This window comes from Peromyscus eremicus, chromosome 8a (genome assembly GCF_949786415.1).
Source record: "Peromyscus eremicus chromosome 8a, PerEre_H2_v1, whole genome shotgun sequence".
In the NCBI taxonomy this organism is placed as follows: Eukaryota; Metazoa; Chordata; class Mammalia; order Rodentia; family Cricetidae; genus Peromyscus; species Peromyscus eremicus.
The window spans coordinates 50,971,550-50,998,982 of NC_081423.1; the positions used below are offsets into that span (position 1 = coordinate 50,971,550).

The 27,433-nt window shown below is 50.2% G+C and overlaps 1 protein-coding gene across 1 annotated transcript in view; it reads left to right on the forward strand.

Annotated features, from left to right (window-relative positions):
- The window catches only part of Gas7 (growth arrest specific 7), a 236,398-nt gene extending 209,446 nt beyond the window's left edge, over positions 1–26,952 (forward strand). The window contains exons 6-14 of the mRNA XM_059270935.1: positions 2,086–2,175; positions 4,449–4,564; positions 7,767–7,841; positions 13,536–13,614; positions 18,472–18,600; positions 19,886–20,009; positions 24,066–24,145; positions 25,590–25,688; positions 26,323–26,952. Of these exons, the coding sequence (XP_059126918.1) occupies positions 2,086–2,175; positions 4,449–4,564; positions 7,767–7,841; positions 13,536–13,614; positions 18,472–18,600; positions 19,886–20,009; positions 24,066–24,145; positions 25,590–25,688; positions 26,323–26,436 (906 nt within the window). The 3' untranslated portion in view covers positions 26,437–26,952. The remainder of the gene's footprint in view (positions 1–2,085; positions 2,176–4,448; positions 4,565–7,766; positions 7,842–13,535; positions 13,615–18,471; positions 18,601–19,885; positions 20,010–24,065; positions 24,146–25,589; positions 25,689–26,322) is intronic.
- Positions 26,953–27,433: the final 481 nt, after the last annotated feature.

Consider the following 27,433-nt stretch of genomic DNA (forward strand, 5'->3'; position numbering starts at 1 on the left):
GCCCCCTTCCCACCATGTCAGCATGCTTCTCCCCAAACAATCCCCACCTTATCTCGCCAACATCAATGTCCAGGAGCAGGCCTTTCCCTTCTGGCTAGCACTTCTGAGTCTCCTCACCCAGGCCTGTGAAGGCAGCTGCTGCTCTTGGCAGTGGGCAGGCAGGCCGGGCAACGCACCGACTAACACATATTGTCCTGCCCTTAGGTCAGAGGTCCCAGGGTCTGAGTCAGCTGACATAGGAGTTTGCTGGTTGTACATGGTGTTTTGGTTTTGTTTTAATTTTAAACTCTGAAATAATTGCCGTCACTGAAAACTTGAGACAATTGACATACAGACCTCAATCTCCGGCTCACCTGGAATCAGCTCATAGTCTGATGACATGGGGCAGGAATATGAACCTGCCCATGAGATGTGTGTCCACAGCCCGAAGAACCTTCCCAAGGGACAGGCTGCTTCCCTCCTGTCCTAGTTGTAGATTCTGGGACACAGGGGCACCTAGCTGTTTGCATGACCCTCCTAGGTCAGAGCTTGAGGACAGTCTGCCACCCTGGGGGGTTCCTGGTCAGCACCAGAACACCCCACTTCGGCAGATGGGGAGGTTGAAAGAGGAGGTCATGGTGTAGAGCTGGGGAGTTGAAACCATATCAACAAAAGCAGCAGCAAAGCCACGCCCACAAAGGGGCAGGGGAAGAGGGGGAGCAGCTAGGGAGGATCACAAACACAGCTGGGAGGAATAATAGCTCTAACAGCCCAGAAACTTCCACACCACACTCTCCATCGTAAGGGCCAGCCCCAAGATTATACCCGCACCCCGGATTATACCTTTAAACTGTGGATGTTCATACCACAGGCAGCTCAATATAACCTCTCACCCTTACCCTCAGGCACTTCTGAGTCAGCCCTGTCCCTGGCTTTTTTTTTTTTTCTTTCTTTCTTTCTTTTTTGTTTTTTTGGGTTTTTGTTTGTTTTTTGGGTTTTTCGAGACAGGGTTTTTCTATGTAGTTTTGTAACTTTCCTGGAACTCGCTTTGTAGACCAGGCTGGCCTCAAACTCACGGAGATCCGCCTGCCTCTGCCTCGTGAGTGCTGGGATGAAAAGCGTGCACCACCACCGCCCGGCTTGTCCGTGGCTTGTCTTAGAAGCGGATTTGGATGCTCATTTCTAGCTTCCAGAATGATCCCACACAGGTTATATCAAACAGGCAGATATTACCCCACTTCTTCATACAAATGGAGCACACTGTGATAACCTAAACTATTCTACACATTGCCTGCTGTGCACCCAGACCCACTCACCACTTAGCAGTGCATCTGGTTCTTTTCTTTATCAATATGGCTAATACTTTATTGCTGTATCGCTTATTTGCTTTTCATATATGTATTCATTGTACATAGTACGGTGTTTTATAAGATCATTTTCATACCAGTACATGCTGTTTATTGAGCTAATCATCCCATGCTTCCTTACCTTCTTCCTCCTTACTCCCCCTCCCAATGGTTGCCATGTTTCCCTAAACAGTTTGACTTCTGCCTTCATTCATAAATACATTCATGGACCCTCCATAACAATCTCTACAGATGCCTTTTGTGCGTGATACAGGATCTCTTTGTCTAGCCTAGGGTGGCTTTGAATTCCTCAGCCTGCCGCCTCTCCGTCCTGGGAGCTGGGGTTGCAAGTGGCACCACCATTCCTGACTCTCTCATTCTTTATTTACGCATTCCCCTCCTGTTGGACAGTGAGGTTCTGGTCCAGCCTTTTACCACATAGATAGTGTGTGGTGGAAACCGGGCACACATGGATCTATCTGTAGCAGTCTCTCAAAGCACGGTTGCTGGGTCACAGGATCTAGCCATTTACAATTGTGATAGATCCTTCTAAACGCTCACCAAAGAGGTTTCCTTCACTGTAGCCTCTAGGATGGGTGTGGGGGCCTGTTACCTCTTATTTGAAGTACTCACTGGCTGCTGGAGCTTGGGAAGGTTGCTGAGGACATTCCACCAAAGTGGCCTTGGGGAGGCCTGCTTTGTGCTCCATCCACTTGATCCTGCAGAGACAACATTCTCTTTCTCACTCTGTGCCCCGCAGATCAACTGTGTGACATTCCCTCACCCAGACACAATGCCTGAACAGCAGCTGCTCAAGCCAACTGAGTGGAGCTATTGTGATTACTTCTGGGTAAGTGCTGCCTCAGTTTCCAACATCCATGTGACCCTAACAGCAGCGTACACCTGGGAAGGGTGGAAAGGGCCTCTCTTGTTGAAGCCTCAAGGTGTGGTGTCCGGTTTGGCATCTCAGACAGGACTTTCCCGGATTCTAGATCATCCCAGCAGTCCCAGGGAATCTGTGTGGTTCTCCTTCACAGGAACATAGAAACCACAACCAGAATGCCAGGAAGCTGAAAGACAGTTCCCTCCAGTGCTGGATGGAGGCAGGAGACTAGAATTACTTTTAATAACGAAATCTGAGCTCCAGGCCCGCTTGACACCACTGGGAGTGGCCTTGGGCCCATGCTTTGCCTCTTTGCCTGTTGCTTTCCCAACTGAGTCGTGAGGAAGTTGGGCGCAGACAGGGACGTATAAATCACCTCTCAGCATCCACAGCTCTCAAGCCCCTGTTTATTGCTTAGTGGGTGCAGAGTGGCCTGTTACAAGGTGAGAAGTTTCTGCAGGTGATGGATGGCAGACCGTCACCACCTCAGTCTCCATACACTTAGTGTCGCTAAACTGTGTGTGCACTTAGGAAGTGACGGCAACGATAAATCTCACGTGACGTATATTTTTCCCACCGTTAAAATGATGCCTTGATGTACATGTAAAATCCCACACCGCAAGAGTGTCAGAGCTGGTCCAGAGCACTTGCACTTTGAAGGTGCGGTGACACTGACCTTTCTGCAGTTATAGTGCTGAGGGTCCACGCCACCTCAACCGTCTATGAAAAATGACTAAATCTCTACAAGGAGCTTTCGGGAAGACCCTAAGGACCAACCAATAAAGAAAACCTCTTTGCACCATGGCATGGAATGGGTTATCTGCCCTCTTTTTCAATTTGCTAACTACCAGCCCAAAGTGCTTTTTCTTTCTCCCAAATCACGAACCCATTAGAAAGCACACAGAGGTTCCTGGTTGCCCCTGTAGAGCGGTTCCTGCTACTCCCGCTGTCCTGCTTGTAAGATAGAGGTCTGGAAAAGACGTGAAAGCTTTGGGGCTTGTGAGAGATGATCCAGGAGAGACATGTATGCAGTAAGGACATGGGAAGGTTCTGTAGGCCTGAAGGAAGTTGTGTCTTGTGCTGTCTGTAGCTGGGAGGTATTGAAGGTGTTTTAAGGAAAACTTGGATGTAACCTGCTCTGCGTATGTGGCAGATGAGAATGGAGTATGTGAGGTGAGTAAGTGGACCAGGAAGAATGGAGACATCAGCAGAATAAAGAGTGGCTGTCATGTGTGCAGAAATCATCCTCGGGGCTCTAGAGACCAGGACATGTCCTAGAGGGGAGACAAGAAACTTGTGGGGCTGGGCAGAGCATGCTCCCCTGCCTGCTGTTCACTGGCACCCTGGAGAATCACATTAGAGCACCTGTGTCTTTCTTTTGCTTGTCTGGCCACCCTTGTGCATCTGTTTCCCAGTTGTTGGGATTACAGGCGTACACTGCCATGCTCAGTCGAGAATTCTCATCTTAATCTGAGCTCTGGCTCCTGGTCCCTCAGTGGTTTTCCTTTCCTGATTGTCAAGGCCTTTTCCTCTTAGTAGAAATGTCTCCTCGCTGGCAGAGTCCCTGGAGCACACTGCTCTTGCTGGTTTTTCTTTGAGCCAATGAGTCATTCAGCCTGTTTACCCCAGAGGGAGGAAGGGATTGGTTTAGTCTTTTGGGTGATTTCCTTGCCTTTCTTTCAAGATGTAGCATTCACAGAATGAAGTGAACACATCTTCAGCACCCATAGAGAAGCCTCAGGAGGGTATGATGGAGATAGGGAAGCCTCAGGAGGGTATGATGGAGATAGGGAAGCCTCAGGAGGGTATGATGGAGATAGGGAAGCCTCAGAAGGGTATGATGGAGATAGGGAAGCCTCAGAAGGGTATGATGGAGATAGGGAAGCCTCAGGAGGGTATGATGGAAATAGGGAAGCTTCAGGAGGGTATGATGGAGATAGGGAAGCCTCAGGAGGGTATGATGGAGATAGAGAAGCCTCAGGAGGGTATGGCAGAGATAGGAAAGCTTCAGTAGGGCATGATGGTGGTTTCCCTGCCAGGATAGTGGCATGCCCAGAGGGTCTTGGGTCATTGTTGTTGAGGAAAGAGTTTCACTGTGGTCAGGACAGGGAAGAGGGCCCATGAAGCCCTTCTCACTGAGAAAGGTTTCTGCAAGCTGCAATGGCTCCCTGGCATGATCTGGAAGGTCTCCCAGAGACACAGCCCACTCTCTGATGACTTAGACTTTTGCTTCTTCCTAGGCGGATAAGAAGGACCCGCAAGGCAATGGCACGGTGGCTGGGTTTGAATTGCTGCTGCAGAAGCAACTGAAAGGCAAGCAGATGCAGAAGGAGATGTCTGAGTTCATCCGGGAAAGGTGAGACCAGGACCCATGCAGCTCTGGAGCTGGCCACTCTAAGCCCTGGACCCCAGGGGAGGGGCTGGCTGGCTGGCTATGCTTAGCCCTGGGGCAGATGTGGCCAGCAAATGTGTGGTGTAGGCATGGATAGTGTTTCTAAAGATTTGAACCAATATCCAAAAATACTGGTAGCCAGGTGTAGTGCTTCATACCCATAATGTGGGAGTTGAAAGAAGGAGGTCAGGAGTTCAAGGCCGTCCTCAGTTGTGTAGCAGGTTTATGGCTTGTCTGAGCTACATGAGACCTCAATATATATGTTGAGACACATGCCCCCCCACACACACACACACACACACGCTCACATATTGCACTGAATCCTGGATGCGTGGTATCTCTCGATGCCTGCACAGCCCCTATGCAATAATTGGCTGGAGTTGAGTAGCTGCTGTCCATGGAGGGGCATATGTCCTATCTGCCACAGCCTCCACTCCTCCCCACTACCCCCCAACTTGCCGCTTTGCTCCTTTACCCTCATTTGAAGCTGTCCCTTGTCATAAATGTGACCTTCCAGGTCTTCTTTTTTACTTGAGATTAAGTTTCTCTGTGTAGCCCTGACTGACCTGGAACTCACTCTGTAGACCAGGCTAGCCTCGGACTCAGAGATCCACCTGCTCTGCCTCCTGAGTGCTGGGACTGGAAGCGTGTGCCACTCCTGGCCTTCCAGGTCATCTTTTAGTTAAAACTGTTTCCCGGGCCAAGGGACACAGAACCATCCTCCCATCCCACCCCTGCCTCTAAGGACTCCAATAGCCCTGTGTCTGAAGAACTTGGGTCATAGATGAAGATCCAATAAATTCAGCTCAAGGAAAATATGAAAAGCTGCAGTGAAGTCCCTTCTTCATCTTCCTCCTCTCTGTCTTTCTTGTTTCTATCCCTGTATGACCTGCACACCCATGCACAAATATACCTATACATCCTCAGGCCTGCTCACATACAGGTCTGCATACTCACACATCCTAGCCACGACATGCCCCAACACCTAAATATCTGTGTACCTACATAGCCATGCATCAAATCCCCACACAACTATGCATCTGGGCACCTATACCCCCCCACACCACTACATCTTACTCCTATCCCTGTATACCTGTGTGCCTACACACCCACACCCCCGTATACCTGCACCCCATGTGACTGATACCTGTGTACCCGCTTATCTGCATGCCCACACACCTGTACACTCACACATTCCTGTGTACCCACACATCACACCTACACACCCAAGTATCTACATACCCACATCCCTGTGCACAGACAACTGCACATCCATGTACCTGCACACTCACACACCTCTGTGTACACACACCTGCACATGTATGCTTCTGCATACCCATACCATTGTGCACCTATACCTGCACACCCATGTACCTGCACACTCACATGCCTGTACATCCATACCTGAACACATGTGTACACATCTACACACTTGTATACTTGCACACCTATATCACACACATCTGTACATCTACACACCATACACCTGCATACTTACATACTCATCCCCTTACACACTCATACATCTATATACCCACACACCTGCACACACCCCCATCAACTCATTTTTTTCATAAACATATGTACAACTTTCCAGCTAGAGTTTCCATGACTTGCTGGAAATATTCTTTGCAAATAGCAAAGATCTTTTAAAAGGTATTTCTTCATTATAACACTAGTAATCGGGTAATAATGCTTTGGCATTTTTAAAGCCCGCTTTTCCTTAGGAGGCCTATTTTCCATTTGTATAATCAAATCTTTATTTTATGACCCATTAAACTAGTAGGAAATTGGAAGGCTGCTTTGCTCAGATGCAAGAAAACAGAAGCATAAAACAGACAAGTAGGAAGCAATGGGAGCTGAAGCCTCAATATGCATATGGTTTACACTCACAACAGTGTCCTGTTGGCAAATGAATGGTTTCTGTCATCTCAGGCCACTGAGGTCTCTGGGAGCCAGTGGAGGGAATTCAAATTCCTGGAGCCTGTCTCAGCCCACCTTTGGAGCTCTTGGGCAAGCGATCAGAGGCAGGAGAGCCAGGCAGCCCGGCTGGGACTTGCGAGTTTGCTGGACCGAGGGAAGTAGGGAGGAGGTGGGGATGACACAGGCTGGCTCACAGCAGAGGCTCAGGAGGCAGATGGCGTGTGCACCTCCCTCTCCTGGCTCATGCACTTGACCTTGTGGCATCATGAGATCTGCTTTCTGGAGATCTTGATTCCAGTATGAGGTTGCGGGGTAGAGGTTCACATCGTTGGGGCTGGAGGCAAAGGAGAAATGGAGATGGGTTAGCGGGAAACTCAGGAGCTTGCAGACAGGCTCCAGTCAGGAGTGAGGAGCGAGCAGTTGTACAGAGGCTGCGGCAGGTCCGCACAGTCGCCCTCCCCAGGCCCCTGCATCCTTTGGGTTCTCACCCTAGCAGACAGGATGCAGCAATCCCATGTCCCAGGACTTCTCTGTTCACCAAATGAAGGTGGAAGGGCTGTCTAGGGCCCTGCCTGCAGACCACCTCTGCTTGTCGTAGCACAGCTCTGCCTCTCACCGTGGCCCCGAGAGCCTCTTAGGAGGTGAACGTGCTGTCGACAGCCCACGTAATGTGGATATGCCTAGCTGTACAGAATGTGTGCCCCAGAGAGTTGCCTTGGAGGTGTGTGGAGGGTTTTCTCCTCTGGGAAAATCCAATGGGATTGCAGCTCTGGACCCTACCTGGTTTCCATGGAAACCCTTGCACCCATGGCAATGCTTGGCAATTGAAGGCATTGTGGGTGGGAGGGTGGAGGAAGATGTTCCCTTCTTGCTTCTGTAGGCTGAGGCCATCTGGGAGTGTGTGAACTCGGAAATGAAGGATGGAAAGGTTGGGCACATCCTTAGCCTCCCTGGAGGTCTGTCACGAGCTTCTCTTGTTTCTGGAAGGTTCTCATGTCTAATCTCGTGCTTGGAGTGGTACAGATGACTTCTGCCGGAAGTGGAAAGCAGAGTCCAAACCATTCCTGTATGCAGTAGTTGTCGCTGTTGGCCCCTCCAGTGTCAGCAGGGCCGTGAGAGCCACATGCTCTGGAACCCCCATGTCTAGAGGGTCTCTTTGCAAGACCGAGGCATGGCAGGGTGTGGGGGGTCCCACCCATGGTTGACACTGCAGAGCAGACACCCTGGTTTTCTCTCTTCGCAGGATAAAGATTGAAGAGGAATATGCAAAGAACCTGGCTAAGCTCTCGCAGAACTCCTTGGCTGCCCAGGAGGAAGGGTGAGTTGGGTGGAGAGTGGAGGGGGGAGGAAGATGAGGGGACACAGAGAAAGGGATCCTTACTCAATCAGCAATGCTGCTCACTTGGGATGGAGAGATTGCTGTCGGCCTGGCTCACTGTGGGGGTCTGTGCCTTGTAATCATTCATAGTCCAAGGTAGATGCTCACGACTTGAGGTAGACCCTCACGCCTTGGACAAGGGACCAATAACTCAAGGTGGATACTTGTGGCTTAAGATGAGTTTTCACGGCTCAGGGTTCAGACTTCTGGTTCAAGACTGGTACTCAGAACTAAGTGTTTTGGCCTCTAATGGCAGCATTCTGATGGCTGAGGAATGGGGGGATTATGAGTTTCAGGCCAACCTGGGCTACATAGCAAAGCCCTATCTCAAATAAACAACCAAACAAAAATGCTGGTGCTCATGGCTCAAAGTAGGCACCCATGACCTGAAGTTTGAGTATTCATACTTCAGGTTATCCCTTCTGCATATGTTTTTTCTTCAGTGACCCAGGGTCTCCTAGGTGCTGGAGCATGTCAGAGCCCCTTTGCACTGTGCCCTGTGGCTGGACAGCAACCTCTCAGTGCCCAGCTCTGTCCCCCTTCTTCTGGGAGGAAACTGAGTCTGAGAATTTCCTATCCAGCCTCTGGGAGAGCTTTTGAGAGCCCCAGGCCAGGCCCTATCTTCCTCTCCTATGATGACAGTCCTAGATAGGGCTAAGGGACACTCCCAACCTTCCCAGCCATGCAAGGATCTCCAGGGGTAGAAATCCTTCAGGGATAGATGCCTTCTCTTCTGTCTGTCTGCAGAGCCCTGGCCCTCCTGATCATTAGCAAGCATGTCAAGCGACACAGCCACTGTGGAAACTAGCCTGGCATTTCTCAAGAGATAATCAGAGAAGTAGTATACGTCACCACTCCTTATTAGGTTTATACTCAAATGAGTCAAACATAAGGACTCAAACAAGCATGTTAGAAGTAACACTGTCCACAGAGACTAAAAGGTAGAAATGGCCCAGATTCCTTCAGGAGGTGAACAGGTACACAAACCACAGTGTACTCACAATGGATACTCATGGATGTACAATGGGATATTATTTACCCATAAAAAGGAATAGAATACTGAGACCACTACTGTATGGGTGAACCTCAAAAATGTGATGCTAAGTAAAAGAAGCCAGCTGCCGTGGGTCACAGAGCATATCATTCCATTCATATGAAGTGTCCAGAATAAGCAAAACAGTAGAGACAAAGCCCACTGGTTAGTGGTGAAGAGGGAAAAGGGGAGTGATAGTTAGTAGGTACTTTAAATCTTTCCATTTAGGGTGTGTATGTGTCTGGGGAGGCTGCTATAACAAAATACCACAGACAGAGTCACTTAAATGATAGGAATTTTCCTGTGCATGAAGGAATACATATCTATAACCCAGTACTCAGGAGGTAGAGATGGGAAGATCATGAGTTTAAGGCCAACCTGTGCTACACAGTGAAATCCCTGTCAAGAAAAGGCACAGAAAAAAAGCCTTTATTTTGTCTCAGTTCTAGAGACTGGGAGTTCAATGTCAAGGTTCCAGCAGAGTTGGTGTCTGGCACAGGCTCTCTCTGGGGTCGCAGATGGCTGAAAAAAATCACTGTGTGCTTACATACACATCCTCTATGTGGGCTGAGGCGGAGGAGTGAGTCCTACAAGGACAATTATCCTCCTGGATCATGGCTCTGCCCTCTAACCTTACTTACTGCCCCATCCCCATAGCCTCCATCAGAGTTTCAAGATATGAATCAGGAGGCTAAAGTGGAGGGAGGAATCACAAGCTTTTCTTTATGATGGGGTGATGAAGGGTTTGGGGCCATCAAGGGTAGGCTGTTCTACACTGTGGATGTTGTGGACACTTGGCAATTGCTCACCTTAAATTGGATAATTTTAACACAGGCGATTTTCACCTCAAAAGAAAAAACGATCAAGGCTCCCGCGAAGTCAGTACCAAAAGGGTCCTCAGAGGCTGCCTCTGTTGTCCCACCACCCTCCTGAGATGAACCTCAGAAAGAAGGTGTGGCCACAGCAGAGGTCAGGGAGCTGTGACAGTGAGCAGGCTGGAGTCTGCCTCATGGCTGGAGTCTGCCTGAAACGGAGATGTTTTGCTAACTGAATATGGCTCTGATTAGGGCTCCTCATGGGCTGACTAAAGCCAGGCTGTCTCCTCCCTGTCAGCCACAGGATGGCCCAACAGAGCCTATGTCCCTCTTCAGACACGAACATGGTTAGCTGGCTCCCGGCCTCACCTACTGCTTCCTTAGCCTGAGACAAGGCAGGAAACGCACGGGAAGTAGCCCTGCCACCAGGGGAAGCGGCTTCCTATGGGTCCCCACGCTTGGCATCACTGCATGGCTCTGGAGCCTTCCTGCTTCCACCCCCTCGGCTTGGGCTCCTGCCAGGGACATTTTGTCCTGCCAGCACACAGCATATGCTCCTAAGCTAAGCAGCCTGCTTCTCGTGCCAGACCCACATACAGGCGCACACTCAACCACACAAGCTCAGGTACAGATAGATATCCATGCCGCATGTGTGCACATGCACACACCCCATCACTGCGTCACTGGAGGGGACAAAGGACCACAATGCTGTATCTTACACTTACAACGCAGCTCTAGACATTTCATCCAGTGCACCTGGACAGCCGTGCGGGCATTCGAGAGCTCAGAAACCCAGGGGCAGTTAGAATACACTTGAGCTCGCTGGTAGCTTAGGTGCTCTGTCCAGATGAGATGTCACGAGATGTGTGCATGCTGGTGAATCAGCAGCCTTCAGGTTTTCATTGTGCCTTCAGCCGTCTCGTGTGTGGGGAGGCTATGAAATGTTGGTCATTCCTGGTTGGAGTTTTGAAACCAGGAACCCATGCTTTGATTTGGCTTGCCTCAGACTATACATTGAGATCCAGGTATACCTGACGGTTTTTCTTTTACCTCTTTCTCACCAGACGCCGTCTTCAAATGAGAATTTCTAATGGCTTTTCCCCAAACATGTAAAATTTATTTTTAGTGAACACCTATTCGTTTAGACATATTGACAGGGCCGAGTGCGGCAGTCCCATACATTTGAAGGGCCTTGGAATACTGAGGAGAGGGGTACCTAGGCATGGCGCTGAGCCCATCTGAAAGTCAGGAGTGACACCCTTCCACCGGGGCATGCCAGCCCTGCAGGTAGGGCTGAAGATGTGGTCCAGGATGGGAATGGTGCCGCTTCCCCCCCCCACTGCCCCTAACCCCCGCCCGCAATATCCCTGAGCTAACAGTCTCAGGCTACCATACCCGACCCTAGTCAGTTACCCCACGTGCTCTGCTGGCAGTGGGCTGGCAGCCTTGTAGGAAGAAGCTCAGCTCCTCCCAGGGCCTTTGCAGACTCCTATATTTCCAGGACCTTCTTAGTGTCACTCAGCTCCTAGGGCAGCAGAACCCCCCCCCCCCCGTGATGGCAATGGCTTATTGACTGTCGCTTTGAAGCTAGAATCTGCGTTGAGATCCTATGTGAGTGGCGTGAAGTGATGGTCAAGATTCCTCCTTGCCATGTGATATCCAGTCGTCTCTGCATCATCTCCTAACAGTTGCCCGAGGACTGGAGATGGAGCTCAGGGGTAGAGCATCCCCTGATGTGTGGGAGGCCCCACCCTTGCGGCTCACCAGCCTGCCCTAAATGTGTGACTCTGTGTCTGAGACCCTTTTGTATTGCTCTAAGTGGATAATTTATGAAGAAAAGAGATTGCTCATGGTTCTGAAGGCTGGGAGGGCCAAGACCAAGGGCCAGCACCTACAAGGTGCCTACACACTGCCCTAGCATGGGACAGAAGCCACCACATGTCAACCAAAAGAGAAATGGCCGGCGTAAGGCTCCCAAGTGTTTTGTTATGGCTTCAGGAACCCCACCTCTTAACACTGCCATGCCTGGGATGAAGTCTGCTGCTTATGCTTTCAGGGGACACCTTTACCTTACTCCGATCCATGAAACTGTCGTGACAGCTTCCACTGCTGAGTGAGGTAGGGGAGCCTAGCCCACATAGGTCTACAGGACTGTGCATTCTCCTCACAGCTTCCCAGATGCCAGGCCCTTGAGGCAAAGACAAATGTCCACAGCATGGTCACCCCAGACTCACCTAGTCTTTCTCTGATGGAACCCCAACAATACCCTCCCTTCTTCCAGACTCTATAGGTTTGACTTGAGAGTTCCTCATGAACACCCACCAAGGCCAGGCTAGCACTGCCACCAGCCAGGTAGGGAACTGGATCACAGGGACAGATCTGCTAGCTGCTGCCTTTGAACTTGGAAGCGGCAACTCCAGTGCTCTGCCCCAGCGGGCTGTCTTCTAATCAGCGTTTGCCACTAAAGTTTAATTTTGCATGAAATGAAGTCAACTTGCTGGGTGAGAGGTCTGGAAAAGGAGTCAGGGGTCTGGTTTAGAATGATCGTGGGGCTGAAGGGTCCACATAATGAATTCTGTATCTTAGGTATTTTTGGAAGTCTCTGGGATTTTAGGAGACGCCTCCTGTTTGGAGTATCTCTTTGGAGCAGAGAAATGGCACCGTTTAGAGTGTACACTGCAAGCCACAGTGGGGTGCACAATCCAGAATCTGCTAGAGAGAAAGCATGCCTCTGCAGATGGCTAGGAGAGCCTTCTCAGTGTGGGGCTGCACCTGGGATGTCCCTGGACCCAAGTAGACCATCTGCGCCTCTCCTGGAGGCCAAGTGGCTGAGATCTGTGGGCTGGCTGCAAGAGAAGGGCCTTCAGAAACGAATCTGGTTTTTTCCTTTAGTTACCAGCATATATGTGTCCCCTCAGCAACAAACTAGGGTGTGGAGTGGAAAGGTACCGGGCACAGTGCTGGCCGGGAACCAACCCCACTGCAGCACATGCTGTGGGAAAGCACTCTGCCCTCTCCACCTCCCTGAGTCCTCCAGTGGCTCTGGGTTCCAGATATTTCTCCTGCCGCTGAGATGCTTGCTCCTCTCTTAGACACGGAAGCAAGGCCGGCTCACCTTGGCCTTGGTAGCTGAGTCTAGTCTCGTTCAAGTCCAGAGTCTTGAGTGTTCTATACCTCCTCAAGACATGGAGCCTAGACCTACCATCCCTTCTTAGGGAGGGCTGTAGCTTAGGACCAGAGCCCTTTCTGTGTAGCATGAATCTTAAAAGTTCTTATTAATAAAATACAAACTCGGGGCCAGGTATTGGGATGAACACTGGAAGATCAGAGAAGCAGAACAAGCCACAGCCACCTCACCTTGCCAGTTCCTCAGCTGATTCTGTTTCCTCAGACTGGAAGCTTCTGAGTTCTCATCCAAATGGATCTCAGCTGAACTGTGCTGCTCAAAAGCCTAAAAGCTTAACCAGCCTCTAGTTCCTGGTTCTCACACCTTATATACCTTTCTGCTTTCTGCCATCACTTCCTGGGATTAAAGGTGTGAGTCACCATGCCTGGCTGTTTCCAGTGTGGCTTTAAACTCACAGAGATCCAGATGGATTTCTGCCTCCCAAGTGATAGGATTAAAGGCGTGTGTGCCACCATTTACTGGCCTCTGTATCTAGTGGCTGTTCTGTTCTCTGACCCCAGATAAGTTTATTAGGGTGCACAATATTTTGGGGAACACAATACCACCACATCTCTGCCCACCCCCATCCCTTCCGTCTAACAGCCCCCTTTGTGTTGCAGCTCCCTGGGAGAGGCGTGGGCCCAAGTGAAGAAGAGTCTGGCCGACGAAGCTGAGGTTCATCTCAAGTTCTCCGCCAAGGTAATCCTCCCCTCCCTCCCGCCAGAGTTAGAGTAGGACACGCTGATGACTGGTTACCAGCTCTCTATTGCTTACATGGCTTGCCATTTTCCATGGTACCAAGTCCCCGAATACAGAGTTGGAAGGAGATGCCCGTAGCTCACCATTAGATGTTGTCCCCACTGAATAGACAGTGACAGAGATGACCAGAAGTGTGCACCAAGGGCCCAGATAAGAGCATGGCTTCGGTGTTGAGAAAGGATTACCTTTTTTGAACATAAGCCTTAGTTTGTGATCACTGGTGCTTACTATAAAGTGAGTTCGTTTAATTTCTTTTTGAATCATGGCTATTTTAACAAGCAGCTCACAGTGAGCTCTCGGGAGCCCTGGAAGGCAGGCAACCCAGGGTCTGTGTGGTAGGAGTGGATGCCTCCTGGTTCACTCAGGTGAACCCCAGCCTCGCTGTGTTGGTTTCACAGGCATGGATTGACACGGTAGTCAACTCTGTGTCTGGAACACTAGGTTATATCCAAGGGAAGATTTTCGAAACTTGAGTTGTTGTTGCAGAATTTCTGAATGTCCCCTCCTTTCATTTGATTCCAAGACACTAGAACCAGGGCTTTTTTGAGTTCAGGCGTGATTCCGTCCTGTTCACTTCACCACAGTCAACACTAAGCACTTGTAGAAGATGCTTAATAGATACCTTCAGACGAAATGAGTAAACAGAGCAAGAGTTCTCAACCTGTGGGTTGCGACCCCTTTGGGGGTCAAATGACTATCAATGGGTGTTGCCTAAGACCACTGGGAATCACAGATATTTACATTATGATTCGTAACAGTAGCAAAAATACAGTTATGAAGTGGCAACAAAATAATTGTATGGTTGGGGGTCACCACACCATGAGGAACTGCATTAAAGGGTCTCAGTGTTGGGAGGGCTGAGAACCACTGTTATAGAGCCGCTGGCCATCTCCTCCCTGCCCCCCAGGCTTTCAGCTCTGTTCTGCCTCAGGATTTCTCCATTTCCAAATGAAAACGTTGTCTCTTCTCCCTGGCTTATATCGCCACATTTTCTCTCAGCCCCTCAGCTCCTTTTAAGTGAAAACTAAGCTAAATGTCTCAGTGAGATCATTCACACTAAAGCATGCGTGACTGATAGGGCTGCCCATTAACAGGCCTTCCTTTTCAAGAAAGAGAGGCCTTTGGGAGTGTCGCCCACCATCTTGACTGACCCTCTCTTCCCTCTGACCTCCTGCCACCACCAGACAACCACCACAGCCCTGGGTGCTATCTATTCAAGTGTTTGAACACCCAGAGCCCCCATGTTGAAGACTTTGTCATCTGAAGGTGGTATCCCCCAAGACATTGTTCCTTCCTGAGGCTTCCACGGTTGCCTCTAGCTAGCCTTCTCTTCACAGTGCTGTTCCCACTGTTATTGCAGTTCCCTGCATTAGGGTCCCGGGCCATGTGCACTCTTGAAGGACAGGACCATGTCGCTCTCCCCAGCCCTCCCTCTGTGGCGTACAATGCACACAGAAGGATGGGATGACTAACTCAGAGGTCTGAGACCATGGGAGAGCTTTTCAGGGAACAGTGCCGCTTCTGGCTCCTGGCTTCTGAAGGGTGTGAGTGCCCGAGATGGAGCTGGTACCCGCATGTGAGTGAGAATTCCCAGATCACCCCATGCAACCAAGCCCTTCCCCAGCACATTGGCATGGGAGCCCCCCATGAGGAGAGGAGGGAGCTCTCTGAACCAGCTGCCTTCAGCGCCGCAGATGATGCAGCGGGTTATTTTTAAGCCATGGTTCATGAGTACCTTCTTTCCAAGGCCTCCCTCCCTCCTCTTGTCCCAGCCCCCAGCAGTGCTGTTTTCCTTTGCATGAGGTGGAGGTGGAGGCCACCAACCAGATCTCCAGCATTATACACAGGAAGAACCCTAACCTGAGGAAGCTCCTGCCCTCGCAGGGAGCGCCACGGGTAGCGTGCAGGCTGATTTCCCAAACACTCAGGCCATTTTAAGCAAGGTTCACAGGCTCATAGAGCCTGGCACTAAGGGTGATTCATAGAGAAGGGGCGTGCCAACACAGGGTGCAAACTTTAAACCATCAGCAATTCTGCTGCTTCTGGCCTGGGTGGGCTGATGGCTCCAGGCTAGCCCAGTAGCCTCTTAATGGTGGCATGGCGATTTCTTAAGAGGAAGGGGGGACTCTGAGGACTGATTTGTCAGCCTTGAAAACTATGGTTCCCGAGGCACAAAACCTATTTTATGTCAGCTCCAAAAGGTTTATTGAAATTCTTCGCCATCCGAATGCTCCGTGTCGAGGGTAAAAGCCTTTTAAGAAATGGGATTGCGTACGGCATGCTCTCCAGCTTTGCCGGTCTCCTGGCTCAAGCCGGTGCTAATAGCAACAGCAATCTCAAGAAATGAGCTCGCTCCATTGGAAGGCAGTTAGAACCGGCCCCGTGAAAGAGGGGAGAATAGACACGTTCCTACTGATAGAAGGAAACCTGACCATGCAGTAGGGGCATGTGCACAGGCAGATCTGAGGGCACAGGGGTGGGGGTGTGCAGGGGGTGGGGATGGGGGGTGGGGGGGAGGTGGGGGGATGTGAGCCCAGCACTGTCACTAACAAGCTTTGTGAGCACCGGTGGGTTACTTGGTAGCCCCACAGTTCCATTTTTTTTTTCATGTGTGAAATGAAGAGTTCCAAGTGGGTCCATGGCTTTAATCTGGCCTGACTGTGACCACAGGAGGTATTTCACATGGTCACCAAGCACATGTGCATACCCACCCCCATGCCCACTCCGAGACACACATGTGTGTAGCCAATGCAGACGCTTCTAACACTCTACTTTTATTCTGCCTAAAATACACCCTGACATTTTTTTCTCCCCAAGTTGGCTCTTATTATCTCAAAAACCCTGGTCCTGACCCACCAAGTTGATTTCACAGCTAGTCACTCACCCTTGGAAATGCCCAGACCAGACATTCACTGAAATCATTTCCAACTTGGAATTCTCTTCTGACGGGTGATGTGAAAAGAAGGGGTTGGGGGAGCCATGCCCCCCACCAATCATCCCCCATAATCCAGGCCATCTAGTACAGGCCCGACTGGCAACATATTCCCCAGAAACACTTTCAAGAAAGATCACTGTTGCCCTGCTGGGAGCAAAGGCTTCAGAGCTAAGAATGAATCTGAAAAAGACACCAAACCAAAGTTCTGAAGGAAAAAATATTAGTTTTAAGAAGTCCTTAATATATGGGCTGGAGAAATAGCTCCAGTGGGTAAAGCACTCGGTAACGCACAATCACGAGGATGTGAGTTCAAATCCCCGGAACAGAAAACTTGGTGCATGGAGTAAAAGCACTGCAGTTCATAGCAACAGCCTTGAATCTCAGCTGCGACATTTGGGGCAGTGTCTGTTGGTGTGATGGGCATGTGCAGTGCCAAGTGCCATGTATTTGCAGAGCCAAGACTGCTATGAAGTCACGTCATGTGACACGGACAGCTTGGGTTCACCACACGTCTGATTTTGAATTAACTGTTGCCAAGTTTGTGTAAGACCCACATTCAGTTTTGTGTCCCCATTAGGGGGCGCAACCCACAGCTTAAGAAGCTGGGGGTTAAAATAAGAACACCCGAGTCTTGGGTAATCTCCAGAAAAAAGACAAAAACCTAAGCAAGGGGAGACAAGAAAGTCTCCAGAACCTCAGAGCTGGGAGTCATCTGTTTGGAAGGCAGAGCTGGCTAGCCACAGACACCAATGGGACAGAGGGGGGTCAAGCTGAGGGTCTCCAAGGCACCGGCCCAGTGGAGTTATAGAAGGCTGAGTCTGGGCAGGGGCTGCTCATCTCCAGGAGGTTGGGTTTGGGGCACAGGAGAGCGCTAGGCTGCCCTCTTGGCTGTCCAGTTCTGGGCTTATTGATGCCCATTCTTGCAAAAATAAACACGTCATGCTTACAATCAAAACAAATATCTTAAATGACATCTCAAGAAAGTGTGATGTGCAGTGGGAAAGAGGGAGGGTGCTTTAAAACCAGATGCCACCAGCTCGTCTTGCTGCAGAGGACTCTTCCTTGGGTCCTCAGAAGGAACATGAGGACAGTTGACTGGGATGGGGACAGGAAGTGCACCTGCTCCCCTTAGTGCTTCTCAGGACAGTTGTCCTTGTGCATTCCCGAAGGGCCTCCCGACAGCCCCTGCCACCTTTTCCTGGTGGTCTGACCAGGCCCGGGTCATCTTTGTACTCCAGGCATGAAGCACATGATCCATAAATACAAATGATCTCAGATCACCTGAGTGATCGACAGCCTTTCCAGTCATCTGCCAAGCTTCACACAACAGTCACTCTAAGTGCCTGAGGACACAGGCAGGTGATGTGGTCCGTCCCCAAAAGACTCCCAGTTTGAAAAAGGCAGGAGAAGAGGATGTCCAAACAAAGCTATTACTAGACAACTATATATTGTGAAACACAAGTGAGGATGCCCGTGCAAGGTTCCTTAGTGTGACTCAGTCACTGCACAGTGTACGTGCTGCAAGCCACCAAGTGTCAAAGACAAGATGTTGGAAAGAGGAGAAGCTGGTTGTTGTAGAGGCATAGAAAAGGAAGGCGTGCGCTAATGCGGTAACTGGAAAGTTCTAGGATAGCCATTTAGCACATGGCTATGCTGCCTGGGACCTAAGGTGGCCAGTGCAGAGAGCTGATAAAGATGCTCATCTCTTTAGCCTTCTCTGGATGGTCTAGCCATCCAGACCACTGCCCCAGGGCCTGGCTTCTACAAGAGGGTGGGAGATCTTGCTCACACCCTAACACAGCTCGTAACTTGGTGCTGAGCATGCCTTCTCCACCCTCCTCCTTCTCCATCCTCCTCCATAGCTCCACAGTGAGGTGGAGAAACCACTGATGAACTTCCGAGAGAACTTCAAGAAGGACATGAAAAAGTGTGACCACCATATCGCTGACCTCCGCAAGCAGCTGGCCAGCCGCTACGCCTCAGTGGAGAAGGTGAGAGGCCAGGGTACCTCACTGGTGAACAGCTGGGGACTTGGAGGACAGAAACCAGATGTTGGTATCACAGCAGAATCCTTTGTCCTTGTATGCTGGAGTGGTGGGGGGAGTCCAAGGAACTCCTGCCTATCCATGTGGCAGGCAGGAGTTGCTACCCCAGGACACTTGGATGACTCCCCCAAGGGCGACTGGGAGTAAGAAGAAGCTGAGGGTGAAATGGGAGTTGTAATGGCCACATGGGACAAGGAAACCCCTATTTCTGTGGACACCAAGTCAGACGTGCCACAGCTGCTCACATGGCTACTGCACCTGGGCCCCATCTTCAGGGACTGGTCTCCCCTCCCAGATGTGAAAAGAATCACCTTCCTGTGGGTGGTCATCCCACAGGAGGCAGGGCTGCTGGTGGCCAGCCCTGGAGGAACAGACAGTCTCCCCAGTGGCCTAATTGGGTGTCCTCTAGAACAGGAGTGGCAAGCCACTGTAGGTACCCAAGATGTGGCTACATCTCCACCAAAGGCTGAGAGTGGATGATGATGGTGATGATGATGATGGTGATGATGGTGGTGGTGGTGATGATGATGATGGTGATGATGGTGATGATGATGATGGTGGTGGTGGAGGCAATGATGATGATGATGATGATGATGCAGGCACAGTAAAGGCTGAGGCTGTGAGATAAGTAAATTGGTACCCACAACCTGTTGTGCACTGCTAGGAGGTAACTCAGGTAACCTTTATGGTCCCTTGCAACTCGAGAGACAGTGGGTTTTTTTAAATCTTTTTAAATTATATTTATTCATATGTATGAGTGTTTTGCTCAAATGTATGTCTGAGCACCACCTGCTTGCCTGGTGCCCTTGGAAGCTAGAAGAGGGCATTGACTCCCCTGGAACTGCAGTTATGGATAATTGTGAGCTACCAAGTGGGCGCTAGGAATCAAACCCTGGGCCACCTGCAAGAACAGGTGTCCTGAACCACTGAGCCATTATCTCCAGCCTCAGAGACAGCGGCTTTAGGCTCACAGTACAGGCACATGCCCTGGAGGCAGCGTGGCCTCAGAGACTGACAAGTCATGTGCAGATGTGTCTGGAAAAGGGCGGGTAAGAAAACCCCAGCTAGGGGCTAGCCCTCTGGTTCCTTTGTGCCAGGGCGCCATCATCCACACGAGCAGGTAGGATGAGCACAGGTAGGTGAGTGGCAGGACCCTGAAGGCTGGCTGCAGCTTTACGAGGGCTTGGCTGTTTCCCCTCACCACACTCCCCACCTCCCACCGCTCCTGCAGGCCCGCAAAGCCCTCACAGAGCGGCAGAAGGACCTGGAGATGAAGACCCAGCAGCTGGAGATCAAGCTGAGCAACAAGACCGAGGAGGACATCAAGAAGGCGCGGCGGAAGTCCACTCAGGCTGGTGAGCCCAGTGGTGTCAGTACCAGCCCAGGGGAAGGGCAACTCTTCTTGTCAGGCTCCCACTCCTGTGGCGTGGTCATTCTCATCTTCCCCCTTGAAGTATCCCTTGTGTCTCCTCCCTGCCCATGTGCAGGGATCTCAAGGGAAGGGAAAGGAAGCAGGCAAGCTACTCCAAGGTAGCAGTGAAGGCTGCCCAGCTCATCCTATTCCTTCCATGGCCTTTGGGTTTTTCCAAGCCCTGGATCTAGGTCTAGAGAGATTGACAGATTTCTCCATGCACCAAGAACTCAGGGCCCTGTCTCTGTTTGAAGAATGCAACCGCCAACCCACCCATCCAAATGCTCCACTTCCCCGGGGAGTTATACTGTGGAAGTGAGCTCCTACCCTGAGGACAGAAGCCAGCAGCATTCAGTCTTAAAAGCATCCATATTTCAGAATTTGCCCATATTGCTCCAGTAAGCCGGTTTCTGCTGCCACCTAGTGGTAACAATTAGCTGCTACACAAGACAGGAAAATAGGGCCTCAGAGTCTAGAAAATAACAATTTTCTCAAAGATGCCAAGTCTCTTGATTTCTGACGAACCTGCTGCAATTTGTATCATTCTAGAATAAAGTATCCACCTTGGATGGTATACAATAAAGTGGGATAGAAAAAAGTTGACAAAAATTAGATACATAATGACACATCCTGTCCAGAAACATTTTCATAAGTTCCTGATATGTTTTTATAAATAGAGAGGGGATCCAAAGAGGGAAGACATATATTCAAATTAATTCATTAAATTAAAAAACAAAACTATATAGACACAGCAGTATACAGCAAATGTTTCCATCAGTGCACAGAGTATGCTGTTCACCAGATAGAATCCCCAAATAATTCTCTGAACTCATATAAATTGGATCATATTATACTCTATCTTTGATCTTGCTTTGCAATTAATATATCTTAGAAATAGCCCCCATCTCGCTCCCTCTAAACCTCTTTATACATCCAGTCATGCACATCAGACACTTTGATTTTTATTGCCATGTTTTATTGTGCAGCCTGTGAGGGAACTCAGGGCCTCACACATACTGGGCAAGAACATTCCCACTGGGCTGCAGCTCCAGCTCCCAGGACTACATCCGAATTTATTCCATCATTCCTTTAATAGATTTTAGGACTTTGAGATTGTTTCTGAGTGTTTGCCCAGGACCAGAGATGCTGTGTTCGTTATTGGAGCTGCAGCTCTCTGCATATGTAAGAGCAGATCCTCCCATGGAGAGAAAGAAGATGCTGGGTCGGAAGGTTTGATTCATTTTGACAGATATTTCCAAACTGCTTTCCAGAGAGGGTTCCACGGCTAACACCTATGACTACCTCTTCCTTGAATGCTTATTACTATTGCCTATTATCAAACTTGAAACCACTGGTGTGCTGGCAATATACATACTATATATATATATATATATATATATATATACATATATATACATATATATATATATATAGCTATTACTTTGAAATTCTCTATAAGAGGGTTGAACATTCTGAAAATACACTCATGAACTATTTTACACACACACACACACACATGAACTGAGGAACTCAAATCCCTGTTGAATGCTGTGTGTTATTTATTCTTAGTGACCGATTGACAGGTTAGGTATGTGTTAGGGAGAGTCACCCCTGGTCATCCAAATTCCAAGTATTTTCCCATGGTTATCATTTGTCGTTTACTTTTGTTCTTTGAAGAAAAAGAAAGAAGGTTTTGTGTTTCTTTGCTTGCTTGCTTTTGTTTTTCCTTGCCTGGTTTCAGCAGCGGTTCTCTGTATAGTGATGTTCTCTTTGCGGTATCTGAGTTTGAGGAGGACTGACTTGGAGAGGCCTCCACTTGGAAGGAGGCACTGACATTTCTTCCCTTCTGGTCCTTTTCCTCTCCTTCTCTATCTCTCACAATGCTACCGAGAGGAAAGGTGTCCGGATTCTCAGGGGCTCTGCCACGAGGAGTGTCTTGCTGTCTGTCTAGTCTATTCCAAGCACTTGGCACTTATCAGCTCCTTTTCAAGATGACTTTTGTTGTTGTTTTTTGTTTTTTGTTTTTTTTTTTTGAGACAGGGTTTCTCTGTGTGACCTTGGCTGTCCAGGAACTCATTCTGTAGACCAGGCTGGCCTCGAACTCATAAAGATCCACGGCTTCTGCCTCCCCAGCGCTGGGATTAAAGGTGTGCACCGTCACTGCTCAGCTACGATGACTCTTTAAAGCTATAATGTCATACCTTGTTTCATGATGAAGAAACTGAGGCATGGGTAGATGAGGTGGCACACCCAGAGTCATGCAGCTTATAACGGTGGATCGAGGCAGCCCTGGCATTCTGGTTCCAGAATCCACTCTCTCAACTGGTACTTTGAGGAAGGGTCCAGTCTCTATCTCTTGGGCTGCCACAGGAAGGCAACAGCCTTCCCCACACGACTTTCTGGTGCTGCAGATAGTCCTGAAACATGTTCTCAAAATCAGGATGGACATATAGGGCACTAGGAGACCCACAGTGTATGCTCAGAGGGCAGCATGCTGGCCCCATTCTAGAGCAGGTGACGTCATGGTGGAAGTTAAGGGACAGAGATGTATCAATGCGCTTCCCTCTAGCTAATGCTCCTTGAACCGAAGGGGCAATCATTGGCCTTGGCCAGGAACTAAATGAAGAGAACACTTAGCATAGCTGTTCCCAAAGCACAGGACTCATGGTCTATCTGTGGTCGGGGCATGAGGATGCTGAGCTGGTCTTGAGTTATATGGACACGTCTCCCTGTTTTCCTCCACTTTCCCACCAGAAGGCACATGAGTAAGAGTTATGTCAAAGGAATGACTTTCAATCTCTTCAAATGACTGGATTCAACTCGGAGAATTCCTAGAATTGCCTGTTGATTTATTAGAGTGAGTCACTTGGCTCATAGGCTTCTCCCAGCATGAGCGGAGACCACGGTGCTCCGTTCTCACCAGAGCCACATTCACACAATGCAGAGCACTTCTGTGTCTGCTCCTCTGACACATCCCTCATCACAGGTCTCGGGGAAGGTTGGCTTCGGGTTCAGCAGGTCTGGGGTACATCCTGAAGCCCTGCACCTGTCACGGGTCCCCAGGGTCACCTGGTGCCATTGGTTCACCAACCGTGCTTCGTGTAGCAAGGCTCTGGGGTGCCAGCGTCCTTACTAATATTTTGTAATCACCTCATAGTTTGATTTTGTTCTAATTTTAAAAAACGTTTGAGATACACATCATTACAGAAATTAGTGTGTTAGCCGTGGAGCGGTAGTGGTTGTGTGTTCAGATTGCTGTTATAAAACAGAATGCTGCATGAATGCTTTCCTCTGGTTCAGCCTGACTCAGTTTCCCCAGGCTTCCAATCATCTGCTCTAGTGCTCAGCCTTGTACCAGTACTGGGCAGTGAATGAGCTATGACCACAGGATGTTGTGTTGGGATCCAGAATGCTGTCCCTTCTCTCTCTCTCTCTCTCTCTCTCTCTCTCTCTCTCTCTCTCTCTCTCTCTCTCTCTCTCTCTCTCTTTCACACACACACACACACACACACACACACACACACACACACACTACTTGCAAACTTCTCTCTTTGGAGAGAGAGAAGATACTGGGGATTCTACCTGGGCCTCGCATTCACTAGGAAGGCATTCTTACCACTGAGCTACATCCCTAAGTTACCCATCTTGACCTCGAACTTGCAGTCCTAATGCCTCAGGCTCTCAAATGCTGAGATTACAGATGTGCACCGTGGCACCCAGAGTCAAGTGTAGTCTCTTCATGAGAAGCCCCCTGCCTGAATTCTCGGGGCCTGCCATCAAGTTCAGATGGGCACTCTGTGGCTCGTCCCCTGTGGTCTGCCCCCTTCTTTCATCCACTCCCTTCTTCTCTTCTTCCCCCTTCATTCCCCGACTTTGCAATGACCACTGTGACTCTGGGAGAGGAACAGGCATAACCATGGGCACAGGCAGAGAAGGGCAGCCATAGTGGACACAGGGTGGCATGTAACAGGGCATGATGGTGGCTGTTGGCTTTTCCCAGGCGATGACCTCATGCGCTGCGTGGACCTCTACAACCAGGCCCAGTCCAAGTGGTTTGAAGAGATGGTGACGACCACATTGGTATGTGAGCAGATGTGTGAGCAGATGGTAAAGAGGCTGGTGCCCAAGCAGCCCTGGGCGGCGGGGGGTCGGGGGGCAGCGGTCATGGGAGGATGGACTGGTGGTTAGAGCGAAGATGGTCATTAGATCTCTCTCAGCCCTGGAGTCCAGCCCTCATTCTATACCTGCCCACAGATACAAACTCCTGCTCTAGAGCTCCTTGCTCTGTGAACTCAGCAAGGGCCTGGTCTTGCTCAGTTCTCCTTTGTCTGTCCACTGAGGTGTCAGGATTCACCAGGAATTTCCTCATCTCAGTGAACCACAGCCCTGCTGTGAAAAACAGAGAAGCAGTAGAAAGTAGACACTCTCTCCCCAATACACACACACACACTCACATACACACACTCACACACATGCACTCACACACATACACATACACACACACACACACACACACACACACACACACACACACTCAGAACTTCAGGTCCTTGATAGAGGGGTCCCTAGGAGACACCTGAATGGGAAGACTGGGGAGCTGTAGAGGGGCTGTGATGGAAGACCATGGTGCAGACCCTACATGCTAGCCAGTATGTTCCTTTTAAAGGATCAGTTGTCTCTCCTTGTTGGTCAGACCTGCCTTGAAGGACAGTAGTGCATGGCTGGTACTTGAAACAAGCGGGAGAAGGGGGCAGCATCACGGCCACTGTCCATGCTACCATCCCAGTGTCCAGTGCCACCCCTTCCCATGCGCTAACCAGCTACCTTCTCCAGGTGCTAGCCCACCTAGGAAGATTAGCAGGCTCCTTCAGGGTCAGTGCCCTGCTTTCCCTCTCCTCCATTAATCTTCTAATTAAACCCCCTTCTTTACCTCCCTTCCAGGTTAATCACCTGGGCCGTGACCTAGTTACCCACAGAATAACAGCCTAATCCCCTAAAGTCACGGAACCAGCGAGAACCCACTACCACCAAGCCTCTCCACTCTCCTCTGACAGTGCTAGCACATTCCCAGCCTGCTTTGCTCCCTGCCTGCTCTTCTTTTCCCCTCAGCACTAGGAGCGGGTAGAAGCCAGAGAGCTTGAGGAGCTGAAAGCTCCAGCGCACGCCCTGTTGCTCCCCCATCAGCTGGAGAGCATCACAGACCCCAGCTTACATGTTGCTCCATGATGCTTTGGGCCAATAGGGACGACCGTAGATCCGCTTTCTCTGAGTCCTAGTGAGGGTACTCGGGGACTCTGCATGTGCAGAGTTCCATGTAGAACTGGGAGAGACACTCTTGTGACCCTCATATTCACCCTGAGGATTGACTGCTTCTTCAGAAGAGCCCAGAGGGTCATATAGGTTGGGGATCCACAGCCAAGGCCTTGTACATAGAATACATGGTAGCCTGACACCTGCCTGGTGGGAAGGTCCCTGAGTTAGGGATGTGCTCAGGGGCCTCTGGTCCTCTCTTCTTCCTCTGTAGGAGCTGGAGCGGCTGGAGGTGGAGAGGGTGGAGATGATCCGACAACATCTGTGCCAGTACACACAGCTGCGGCATGAGACAGACATGTTCAACCAAAGCGTGAGTTCCCCGTCTATGCACTAAGGCCAGCAGGACAGACTTAGCATGATTGTCCAGAGGTCCATGTGATCCATTCCTAGCACACATATGAGGCAGGTTCTCCTGGGGGCTACTACCAAGGACCAAAAACACACACACACACAAAGGCTATAATTGGTTTGGTTTGGTTGTTTTAGGCTGGATCTGGTTAGGCCTTTGAATATATGATCTTTCTGCCTCAGTTTCCCCAGTGCTGGGATCACAGTTATGTGCTTTATTCAGCTTTACAATGGTTAAAATAACCAAAGACATTTGTCTCCCATGTGAACTTGCTTCAGAAAACCAACCAAATACAACTTCTGAAACAATGACCGACGCCTGAAGGCTGGTCTCTTAGCCAAGGGAAGGCAGATAGAGGAAGAGGGGTCCCCTTTAGGACGGCCTGCCCTCTTTTCCAGGCCTGAGGTCTGTAGATCAGCTCTACCTCTCACTGTGTTCTGCACTTTCTCACCCTCAAACCACCTCCACGGGGCCCTGGAACCTTCTAGAAGGGCTGATCTGAGGTGGTTCTCCAACTTCGGCAGCGTGGGACCTCGGGGACCTCCCAGTTCAGCTGCCACCTCTGACAGTGACCCCTCCTCTGTGTCCCTTGCAGACAGTCGAGCCTGTGGACCAGCTGCTGAGAAAAGTGGACCCAGCCAAAGACAGGGAGCTCTGGGTCAGAGAGCACAAAACGGGCAACATTCGCCCAGTGGACATGGAGATCTAGACGCGCCTGGTGTGGTCCTGGGGGTCCTGCTGAGGAGAGGGGCTGGAGGTCCCACGGAGGAGTGGATTTGCCCTATTACCTGCTGACCTGTCCACAGAGGAGAAAAAGAGCCGGTGATTCTAGAAAGAGGACCCAGCCAGGGGCTCCCCAATATTCCCAGGCCCTAAAGATGGACCCGCAGCCCTGACTCCATCTCGAAGACCGAAGCCTCCCCTCCAACTCCCATGTTGTGCTTGTCACTAGAGGCTAGAACCCTGGGATCCTGCTGAGTTCCACCGGGGTGGTCATCCCATGCCTGGGCCCCGGGTATCCAGAGCCTGTCCTCCAGCTGGCTTCTCATCTCCAGGGCTACGGAAGAGGAAGGGAGGGAGGTCTCTGTCTCCAAACAATGTCAGAACCAGAATCAAGGATAGGAGGCACAGAGCAGTTCACAGCCCGCATCCATAACTTTTTTTCAGTCCTCCCTACTTTCCCCCATTGCATTCTGGGAGCCCACATCTATTTTTTCATCCCCCACACAGGGCAGCGGGGGGGGGGGGGGGGGAGTGTCTTCCCAACCCAACTCTGGAGAGGTCAGGACAGAACTACCTCAGTTGGCACCACCAGATCATGGCTTCCATCTGTTTCAGATCAGGCATTGGCTATAAAGTCTACAGCGGAAGTCCCAATCTGCCCTTCCTTTCAGCCTCTTTCTCAAGGAGGAAGCTCCCCACCTTCACCCTGACACTCCTTCCCAGGCTCAATAGAAGATGTTTCCAAAGTCCTCAGGCAGCTATGTGCATGTTCAAAGGCCTTGTGGGTGGAGTCTCAGAAAGTCTTGTCTGCCACATGCCCACTTCTCCTCAACACTATGACAGCCTTGTCCGGAACTCTCCCAGACTGCTGACCACAGGTCATGTGGGATGGCAGTCAGGGTCAGTCTTGGTTTTTCTCTGATGGTTCCAGCTGTGGATGTACATGATGGGGTAGGAACAACTGTCCCCCTGACTGGCACTGG